Source organism: Pelophylax lessonae (genome assembly GCF_965119305.1).
Source record: "Pelophylax lessonae genome assembly, chromosome: 4".
Classification (NCBI taxonomy): Eukaryota; Metazoa; Chordata; class Amphibia; order Anura; family Ranidae; genus Pelophylax; species Pelophylax lessonae.
Window position 1 is genome coordinate 156,586,708 of NC_138771.1, and position 9,449 is coordinate 156,596,156.

The 9,449-nt window shown below is 43.8% G+C and overlaps 1 protein-coding gene across 1 annotated transcript in view; it reads right to left on the minus strand.

Moving 5' to 3' along the window:
* PFKFB3 (6-phosphofructo-2-kinase/fructose-2,6-biphosphatase 3) overlaps positions 1 to 7,616 on the minus strand; it is a 135,034-nt gene extending 127,418 nt beyond the window's left edge. Inside the window, exon 1 of the mRNA XM_082254178.1 lies at positions 7,466 to 7,616. Within this exon, the coding sequence (XP_082110304.1) occupies positions 7,466 to 7,481 (16 nt within the window). The 5' untranslated portion in view covers positions 7,482 to 7,616. The remainder of the gene's footprint in view (positions 1 to 7,465) is intronic.
* Positions 7,617 to 9,449: the final 1,833 nt, after the last annotated feature.

Sequence of the window (9,449 nt, forward strand, 5' to 3'; positions counted from 1 at the left end):
ATATTTGTGGATAGAGATGGACTTGATGTTCGAGTCTAGGGACACAATTTTTTTTTCTTTTTAATAAAGGGCTTGTGTTCTGTGTTTTTTTCCTTTTTTACATTTTTTTGGCGAAAGGGCAGGGGTATGATATACCCGATACTTATTCACATGGGGAGGGGGGGTCGGGATCTGGGGGCCCCCTTGTTGCAATTATACATGTCCCCCAGGGCAGTACCCAGGTCCCCAGTCCCCCAGGGCAGTACCCAGGTCCCCATACACTTTTTATGGCAACAACTTGCATATAAGCCTTTAAAATGAGGACTTTTGATTTTTCATGTTTGTGTCCCGTAGACTTTTATAGAGTTCACATGTTCGCTAGAACTTTTTTGCTGTTCGAGATGTTGTGGTGCGAACTGAACAGGGGGGGGTGTTTAGCCCATCACTATTTGTGGATGACACCTGGTTGCCAGCTTAATTTTGCTGCATGGAGCTGTACTTCTCCCTCTCTTCTTAACTTTTCAGGTTGTCATTGTTTTTTTTTCTGGTTGGAGTTACCCCCAACCATTGTTTTTTCTGGTTGGAGTTACCCCCAACCATTGTTTTTTCTGGTTGGAGTTACCCCCAAAACAACAGCTCACCACTGGATGAAATTTATGGGCTCTGTGTCCATGTGCCGCAGCCTATAAGTAGACTTGCCATTAACTTTTAGGCTCCATGTACACGGGACGTTGTAAATGGCCGTTTAGGAGCAGTTGGGCGTTTTTTTCAGAAGCCCCTGAACCCACCTACATTTTATGTTATCTGTCCATGTACACATGGTCGTTTATAGGCTTGTGACGGTATCAGATTTTCATGCTGCGATTAATTGATTAAGGTTTTGCCACGGTATACGGTATTATCACGGTATTCTATTATTAAATTTAAATTATTAAATTTTCACCTAACTTCAATTTCATTGCTGAATTTAGGGGCTTTGGTTCACTTATGCACATTATTATATAGTCAGTCAGTACAGACTCTGTGAACCAGGCCTAAAATAGGTCATCAAGCAGTGTCTGGCCTAACTGGTGATAACTGGTTCTGGCGCTCGGCTCCGATCCGATGGCCTGGTCATTAAGAGGGCAAATCCTTGTGGTCAAGAAGTGGTTAAACCTGAAGGAGGTGTTGTTTATAAATTACTTTACTATTGCTTTAGGCCTGGTTCACATGTATGCGGGTTGGTGGTTCACATGTATGCGGGTTGGCGGTTCACATGTATGCGGGTTGGCGGCCCACATTTGCACAGGCATAGCAGCCCATTGATTTGAACGGGCTGCTATGCCCTCATTTTCCGCAGAAAAAAGGTGCATGCAGCATTTTTTTTAAAATTCAGTGGCCTTGAAATCCATCCTGCTTTTGCACCATGCGACTAACCTCCAGTTCCTGCTCTGGCAAGCTTTCTGCATTTTTTGTATACGTGGGCACGGCATTTAAAAACAGTTTGCGTGTGCAGCAACGGCAGGTAAGTCGCATGGTGCAAAAGAAGGATGGATTTCATGGCCACTGCATTTTTTTAAATTCTGCATGCACCTTTTTTCAGCTGAAAACGCAGGCATAGCAGCTCAAGCCCATTCACATCAATGGGCTGCTATGCCTGTGCAAATGTGGGCCCCCAACCCGCATACATGTGAACCAGGCCTAAAGCAATAGTAAAGTCATTAATTGGTTAAACCTGCAGGAGGACCGGTGTTTTTATCTTGATTTGCCCCTTTAAAGACCAGGCCATCGGATCAGAGCGCCAGGACCAGTCATCACCAGGTAGGCCAGACACTGCTTGATGGCTATATAATAATGTAATGTGGGCTGCTATGCGTGTGTGTGTGTGTATATATATATATATATATATATATATATATATATATATATATATATATATATATTAGAGCTGCACGATTCTGGCAAAAATGAGAATCACGATTTTTTAGCTTGGAATAAAGATCACGATTCTCTGTGTAACAAAAAAAAAAAAATTGGGATAACTTTACTGTTACGTTTTTTTTTTTCATTAAAGTCTATTAATTGCGTTTGAAAGACTGCTGCGCAAATACAGTGTGACATAAAATATTACAACAATCACCATTTTTTTCTGTAGGGTCTCTGCTAAAAAAATATATAAAATGTTTGGGGGTTCTAAGTACTTTTCTAGCAAAAAAAAAAAACTGATTTTAACTTGCAAGCAACAAGTGTCAGAAAAAGGTCCAGTCTTTAAGAGGTTAAACTTCCTTTCTCCCTGGCAGAGGGAAGGAAAAGATACAAATGTAATCATTTTTGTTTATAGTTACTGGGAGAGCTGTGTGAGTGAATGAGTCATCCAGCTCACTGAAATGTATCAATTCACAAGTCAGACCCAGGAGTAGATAAACTCGGTATTTTAAAAATGCCACAATAACAATACCGTGGCTATGCAATACCGCGATATATCGAATTACCGAAAACCGGCATATGTCTAGTCGTTTACAGTCATTTGCAGGCAGTTGAGTTCAGGGACGTTTTTTTGAAAGCAATTATTTGCGTTCGACCGTGTGTTTCCCGGCGATTCAAACGCTAAAACGCAACTGAACGCGATGACCCGCGTTTAGCGCTCGCATTTTTCCATTTTAAAGGGGAATGATTTTTTGATCTCTAGGAACGGTTCTAAATGCAAACGCCCGCTAAACGCAGGTGCAAACGCGACCTAACGGACGTTTTAAACGTCCTAAAAGTTCCAGCGTTCAAAGGGACTTTTAACAACGTCCCGTGTACATGGAGCCTTAGGTGAGAAAACCAGACCATGGATACCACCCACCCTCCCTTGTTTATTTCATAGTGTTGTTTATTGGTGGTAAAGTCTAGTCTGGATGGACATTGTGATTTTACTGTCTGGTTGTTTGCCTTTGAGGCTAGGTCTGTGATGTAAGGTGGCTATTTAATGTTGGTAAATTTTGGAATATTTCCTAAGCAAACACCGTGGCCAATTTTTTGACCATTGAAACTTTCTGGAGTGTGTGTGTCTCATTATATAGTTATGTGATTATTTCTCCTTTGTACTATCCAATGTCCCCCAGGTAAAAAGGTGCATGATACCCTTGTCCCTTTTTTGTAGGTGGTCCTGTGCCTGAGATAGAATTGTTGGCAGCCACCCCCCCTAACCACTGTAGGACCACACATAACCCAAGGAGAAGAATATTTAGGGTGACACTCAAGTATATATTCTCAAAAAGTACCTTATATGGCTCTCTGCCACCTCCAAACATCCTAATTGCTCTAACACTATCCTGCAATGCAACAGTTACCCCCACAAATCTGCTACTTCATAGGAAGGAGCAGAGAAGAAGGAAATTGATAAAGAAGGAAGGTATTTTTCCAGGTATTTACACATGCTTTTCTGGATCACTTTTTATTTTAAACTATAATGAGAGCTCTTCTCTAAGATTTAAGCACCTCCCTTCTGCCCCGAACCTGTGATTGGACAAGTAAAGAACAGCAGCAGACTGATGAAGTCATCTCTCTCCACCGTATTCCTCAGCATGACAACATGCTCATTGTCAGCACATGTGCACGCAACCCAGCCTGATTGGCTCAGGTTCTGCTTTTTATGTGCTGGTATTAAGATTCAGCAAATTCTAACAGTTGTATTTTAAATACTTATAATGATTTTTTATTGAATATGCACTTATAACTGCATTTATAATCTGCTTGCATTTCACAGTCTGTCTGCATTCTGATCAGTGAATTGCACCTGCATAGATTTACAGTTGGGGATAAGCTTTTGAGATACACGCAAGTTCCTGAAGCCACACACCTGTCATTGATTTGAACAGGCTGCCTGCACACAGGATGCATGGGTGAGGAAGAAGCCTTTTGCATGGCTGTATGGAGCAGTATGCCCATGTGAATGAGGTCAATGTAATTTTTATGGTGAATTTTTCTTTGATTTTTGCGGTGAGGTTAACCACTTTAAGACAGGAGGATTTTGCTGCTCAATGACCATGCCACTTTTTTTTTAACTTGGCATTACTTTATCTGACAATAGCGCGGCCATGCAATGCTGTACCCAAATGAAATGTACGTCCTTTTTTTCCCCACAAACAGAGTTTTCTTTTGGTGGTATTTGATCACCTCTACTTTTCACATTCTGATATATAACATTCCCAAAAAAAATTTAAAAATCAAAATTTTTTAACATTTTAGGTCAATTTGTTTTCTGCTACATATTTTTGGTAAAAAAAAAATCACAATTTTTATTGTTTTTTATTTGTTACTAGTAATGGCGGCGATCTGCATTTTTTTGCGGGACTGTAACATTGCGGCGGACAGATCGGACCCCTAACTGACATTTTTGACACTTTTGGGGGGACCAGTGACATTACTACAGTAATCAGTGCTATAAATATGCACTGTTACTGTAATAATGACACTGGCAGGGAAGGGGTTAACACTGTTGGTGATCAAGGGGTTAAATGTGTGCCTCATGCTTACTGACATGTGTGGGGGGAGGGGGTTCTGTGACACAGAGATCGCAGGTTCAGCTATGCTGAATCCTGTGATCTGTCCCTGTCTGTCACAGGGAAGATCCGCCCACTTTGTTTACACAAGCAGGCGGATCCTCTCACACTTTCTTCGACAATCGGGGAAGAGAGACGGTGATCGCCGCCTCTCCTCCTCCGGCCCCACTCCCGCTGTCTCTAAACACAGCAAGAGCGAGCCTCCGGCGGCGCACGCGCACCGCTGAGACAGGCAGGAGTCCAGTGACGTAGGTTTACGTTGCTGGACACAGGACTGCCACTGTGCTACAGTAGCAGCACAGTGAGCAGTCGGAAAGTGGTTAAGTTAAGGGGATGCTCCAGTAAGGGTAATGGATGGGTAGTAGTAAACCACTCCAAAAAAATAACAAATTGCATCCCCTGCAGAGTTATGTCATATTGTGCTAATATGCACCGCATACTGGTACATTATGACAGACTTACCTGTACACAGAGCACTTTCATGGATGCCCGGCACTTCTGCACCCAGTCTTCCTTTCCGGGTTTGTTGGCTTCAGTTTTATTATTGGCCTGGAGCCACGATGACGTCACTCCTGTATGCGTGCCCTGGCACAAAGCTCTGAAGGTAAGGCACGGGTATGCCATCTCTTCAGAGCGCAAGTTCTGGTGACGTCACCGGCTGCATCCCATGTGAAAATCTCCTATACAGTGCAGGTTTAGGAGATTATAGGCATACCTGTAGGTACAAGTTAAAAAAAACTTTACTTCCACATTAATGCTTTCTCTGCACTAAGGGAAACCTTTCATGTTCAACTCCCCCCCAGACTCCCCCCCCCCACATACTTACCTGACCTAGAACTTGATCCAGTGCTGTGCACAAAAGCAGCGCTGCTCTCTCTTTCTCCTCAGGGTACTCAGCAGGGGGAGGGCCGGGGCTTAGCCACACTGTGTGTGTCAATAGATGCACACAGCCCGGCTTTGGATCAAGCCTGCACGAGAGCACCCATACCATGTGGCCTTCTACAGGGGCACTCGAGAGGGAAGAGGAGCCAAAAACGTCGGTGGGGAACCCTAGAAGAATAGGTTCGGGGTCCACTCTGTGCAAAACCATTGTACAGAGCAGGTAAGTATAATAAGAGAAGTTGACGCTCGGATTGGCATCCAACAATGGTTATCCTTTATTGCAAAAACATGTATTACAGCTGTAAAACAGGCAACATGTTTCAGCCGTCAGGCCTTAGTCATTACCATGACTAAGGCCTGATGGCCGAAACACGTTGGCTTTTTTTACAGCTGTAATACATGTTTTTGCAATAAAGGATAAACATTGTTGGATGCCATTGTGAGTGCCGTCTTCTCCTCTTGTGATTCGTGTTACTTGAGGCCGCCTCAACAGCCTGTAGGTCTAAACACCAGCAGAGCTGGGATGTGAGAAGGTAGAAGCGCTTACTCACCTGTATTCGGGTAGGTATAATAACCCGGTCATCAGCAGTTTTGATCATTCACAGTGTGACCAATTCTGGCATGGTACAGGACCCTATGCCTCGTTTCCACTGAGCGGTATGGTTCGGTTCGGTACAGTTCAGTATGGTTCGGTTCCGTACAGTTCAGTACGGTTCGGAACGGTACACCTTGATCAGGCTTGCGTTTTCACCACCAACAGTACCCTTACATGATAGGCGTGGTGTAGCTGGAAATATTATAATTATTATATGCTTCCTTAAACATTATAAATGGCGCCCACGGAAGAGACGATTCTCTGTTAACCAATCAACGTTCTGCAGAGTATAGCTTCACCCTGTTGGTACGGTACGATTATGCTTGGTACCCCAATGAAAGGGTCCCAAAAAGTTGGTACGGTACAGTTTGGAATTAGGGTGCCATTCCCAACTTTTTACAATGGATACGGCAAAAATTGTGTACCGTACCGAACCCGGGCATTTGAATGCTGATTGATAAGATTGGGTTTAGTAGCAATATGTACAGAATTTTAGCCCCTATTTACAGCCTAGGCCTATTGTCTTCAAAGGATGCAAAATTCAACCTGAAGATTGAATCAGTTAAAGTGGCCTATCACGAATTGAATTTCAGCTGTTTCCTCCTGAACCTGCAGAAATTAATTCTGTAGGTTGACCTGTCGGCACCACCTGGCTTGCCTTGATGGGACAAAGGAACGATTTCTCTAGCCAGAGGGGCTGAATGAAAGAAACTTTACCTTGTATGGCGAGCTTTACTGATAAGCATCCAATCAGATGCAAACATTGTTTGTATAATTCGACAGCTGTGGGCACCAGCTGTCAGAATACAATAGCTGACATTGCAGTTTCGTCCATCCACGCTGTCTAACGTAGTTGGGGTAAAAGAGTGATTCCCCTAGTTCAGCCAGCAGTGGTGAATTAAAGAAACGTGAACTTATATGGCCAGCTTTACTAGTAAGAATCACAAGGTGCCTGTATTGCAGCAGAATTGTCAGTACTTTATTGGCCCCCCTCTGCAGGATGTTGCACCGTTTCATAAATGAATCCTCAGTTTACAGCTGCATGGAAATGTTCTTTTTCAATCCTTTGCTCTAATCAGACATAATTCACGCTTTAATTTTCATCACCTATAAAACTGACCTTTAGTCGTAGGGACTGCAGAGCTGTTTAGAACACAATGGCGAATTGTAAAGACACGAAGATCAATTGCATGCATGAAAAGACGCTTGTTGTTTACAGCTAATTGTGCAATTTTAACAATTATCTAATTAACCAAGTAAATACAAATGCAATTCTTCCCCAATGTAAGCAAAATCATCATGAGAGTGTTTTTAAAAGAAACCTTCTGTAGAAGAAAAAACACCGTCTCAAAGATCTGCATGAAATAGCATGCATTCCATGGTTAGCTGCACACCCATTTTAGAAGTAAACATGACAGCTGATGTCGCTGCTGCGTCCTTCTCTCTATATATAATAGGTGAGGCACACTGCTTGTAATCTTACCTATCCTGCAGGCCATGGCTAAGGTCAGGGTTTTTGTAAGCTTGGTTGAAGGGCAGAGAACCTGGAATCCTGCTGCAGCCTGGTCAGTGGGATTCTCGGGGAAGGCAGGAAACTGTCATATATGGTAATAGAAGCCTTTGTCACGTCACTTCTAGGAAGGGCTCTTAATGAGAAGGAAGTTAGACTCTGTTTGAAGTCCACACACAGGTTTATGTACAGTTACAGGTTCACTCTCTAGGCAGAACACAGAGGTTTTGTAATAGAGAAGCACTGCAGTATAGGAAATATAAAACTTCAATACAGGGCACTTTCACCCCCTTCCTGCCCAGGCCAATTTTCAGCTTTTAGCGCTGTTGCATTTTGAATGACAATTGCGCGGTCATGCAACACTGTACCTAAACCAAATTTATGTCATTTTTTTTCCCCACAAATAGAGCTTTCTTTTGGTGGTATTTGATCACGCAAGTTTTTTTCTTTTTTGCTAAACAAATAAAAAAAGACCAAAAAGTTTGAAAAAAAAAAACGTTTTTTTGTTTATGTTATACAATTTTGTAAATAGATACGTTTTTCCCTGCACTGGTGAGCACTGATGAGGCCGCACTGACAGGCACTGATGAGGAGGCACTGATGGGGTGGCACTGATGGGATGGCACTAATATGCGGCACTGATAGGCAGCACTGATGGGCACTGATATGTGGCACTGATAGGTAGCACTGATATGCAGCACTGGTGGGCACTGATAGGCGGCACTGCTGGGCACTGATAGGTGGCATTGATGGGCACTGATAGGCGCACTGATGGGCACTGATTGGCACTGGTGGGCAATAATGGGCACTGGTGGGCGGCACTGATAGATGGCAATGATGAGCACTGGTGGGCAGCACTGATGGGGAGGGCACTGGTGGGCAGCACTGATAGGGAGGGCACTGGCGGGCTCCCTGAGCCCTGATTGCCATCCCTGGTGCCCACCCATGGTGGGCATCCCTGGGGTCATGGGTTGGCATCCCTGGGGTCATGGGAAGGGCAACAAAAATAATTAGGGGGATGGAGGACATCAGCTATGAAGAAAGACTACAAGCCCTGAACTTATTCTCTCTGGAAAAGAGACGATTGAGGGGGGATATGATATCAATGTACAAATACTGTACTGGCGACCCGAGCATAAGGAACAAACTATTCAGAGAAAGGAGATACAATAAGACACGTGGCCACTCACTAAAACTAGAGGAAAGGTGGTTTAACCTTAAAGTGCGTAGGGGGTTCTTCACTGTAAGAGCGGTAAGGATGTGGAATTCTCTTCCACAAGCAGTCGTATCAGCAGGGAGCATTGATAGTTTCAAAAAACTGTTAGATGGACACCTTAAAGACCACAACATACAGGGGTATACAATGTACGGCTAAAAGCAAACACACACACACATCATAGGTTGAACTGGATGGACTGATGTCTTTTTTCAACCTCACTAACTATGTAACTATGTATGGGTGGGCATCCCTGGTGGTTCTAGTGGCACCCCCCCAAGGGTCTGCACTGGTAATCAATGCTCTGATTACCAGTGCAGACCCCCCCCCTGTCAGGAGAGCCGCAGATCGGCTCTCCTCTACTCGTGCCTGTCAGGCACGAACTAAGGAAAGACGATCAATGGCTCTTCCTGTGTACCATGTGACCAGCTGTGATTGTCCGAGTCATATGACATCCGGTCAGGATAATGCAACCACTTTCCCGCCGTCAATCGCCTACAGGCGGGCGGGAAGTGGTTAAAGTATAACTAAAGGCAAAACTTTATTTTTCTTTAGTTTTAGATAAAGTAGGGAGGTTTATCGAACACCTGCCAGCAGGGTCAAGTCCTGGGAAAAAAAGTGTAGTCTCCCCCCGCCCACCTCAAAAATAAAAAAGTGTGTGTGTATTAGGGATCAACCGATATCGGTTTTTCGTTGCCGATACCGATATTTTGGCAATCGCATTTCGGTATCGGCCGATAT